The 1,599-nt window shown below is 43.7% G+C and overlaps 1 protein-coding gene across 1 annotated transcript in view; it reads right to left on the bottom strand.

Annotated features, from left to right (window-relative positions):
• Positions 1–515: 515 nt before the first annotated feature.
• The window catches only part of LOC117943329 (chymotrypsin B-like), a 3,021-nt gene continuing 1,937 nt past the window's right edge, over positions 516–1,599 (bottom strand). Inside the window, exons 5-7 of the mRNA XM_034869408.1 lie at positions 1,413–1,593; positions 993–1,126; positions 516–763 (exon numbers count right to left, since the gene is read on the bottom strand). Of these exons, the coding sequence (XP_034725299.1) occupies positions 602–763; positions 993–1,126; positions 1,413–1,593 (477 nt within the window). The 3' untranslated portion in view covers positions 516–601. The remainder of the gene's footprint in view (positions 764–992; positions 1,127–1,412; positions 1,594–1,599) is intronic.

Raw genomic sequence — 1,599 nt, 5'->3', positions numbered from 1 at the left:
TGTTCATCATCAGGTAGAAACAAGCTGTAATGTTACCCTACAGGACAGATGTTCACCATCAGGTAGAAACAAGCTGTATTGTTACCCTACAGGACAGATGTTCATCATCAGGTAGAAACAAGCTGTATTGTTACCCTACAGGACAGATGTTCAGCATCAGGTAGAAACAAGCTGTACTGTTACCCTACAGGACAGATGTTCAGCATCAGGCACTACTTTTAGCTTGTACGGAGCAGCATATCTCCACCAGACTCCATGTAAATAATCACTACTTTTAGCGTGTATAGAGCAGCATATCTCTACCAGACTCCATGTAAATAATCACTACTTTTAGCGTGTATAGAGCAGCATATCTCCACCAGACTCCATGTAAATAATCACTACTTTTAGCATGTATAGAGCAGCATATCTCCACCAGACTCCATGTAAATAATCACTACATTTATTTAGTTGGTTTTTAGGATGATTAAATCCTACATTTTGTTCATTTTAACTGTCCCTGGTTAAATAATCTAAAGTGTAATGATGTTTTCTATTTAAAATGAGAACCAAAGCCAGTTTTCTTATTCATTTCCCAGTTTTATTATGCCTCATTGAGCAGTTAGTTGGCAGCGAGGATCTGGTCAACCCAGCTGCGGAGCTCGGTGACGCGGGCGTAGACGGCGGGGGTGGAGGTGGAGCACCTGCTGCTTCCCCAGGACACGATACCCACCAGAGTCCAGGCGTTGTCCTTCTGACAGACAAGGGGGCCGCCAGAGTCGCCCTGGGGAGGAGAGACACAGCACATGTGTATTATATTATTATAAATACATTTGTATATATATGTATATGTATATATACACATATATGTATATATACATATATATATATATATATTTATATTTATTATATATATATATATTTATATTTATTATATATATATATATATATTTATATTTATTATATATATATATACAAATATATTTGAGGTGACAGAGTGGGCGGGGCCTCACCATGCAGGAAGTTGCTCCGGCTCCTCCAGCGCAGATCATCACGCTGGAGATTTGGCTGCCCCAGTGTCCCCGGCACTGCTCGTTGGACAGCAGCGGCAGGGCGGCCTGCTGCAGCAGGTTGGGAGTACTGGGAGCTGTGGAGACAACACACCACACTCACTTCCTGCTCCCTTTCACAGTAAACGCCCTCCTTCTAAAAGCAGTCAATCACTTCACACAAAAAAATCTTCTCAGTGAAAAACTCATAGTTATATTTTGGGACATGTAGTTTTTTCCGGGAAATATATTAGAGTATCATCAGCATAAGTTTAGGTTTGTATAAACCCATTTTGTATTTAGGGTGTTACTGTCTGGTTTCAGGGTGTTACTGTCTTGGTTTACCGTGTTTCTGTCGGGGGTTAGGGTTTTTCAGGGTCTCACCATTGTAGCGGGTTAGACCCCAGCCAGAGGTGATGCAGGTCATGCCGGCGGGGAAGTTATCAGCAGATGCGGCGATGCAGACGGGGGAAACGTTGGTGCCGAGGCGGGCGGGGGTCGCCAGCTTGATGAGGGAGATGTCGTTGTTGATGGTGCGGGGGTTCCACGCGGGGTGGGTGAACACCTGGGG

This window comes from Etheostoma cragini, chromosome 1, assembly GCF_013103735.1.
Source record: "Etheostoma cragini isolate CJK2018 chromosome 1, CSU_Ecrag_1.0, whole genome shotgun sequence".
Taxonomy (NCBI): Eukaryota; Metazoa; Chordata; class Actinopteri; order Perciformes; family Percidae; genus Etheostoma; species Etheostoma cragini.
The sequence above is the reverse complement of the archived record's forward strand: the minus strand, read 5'-3'. Positions and strand labels throughout refer to the sequence as shown.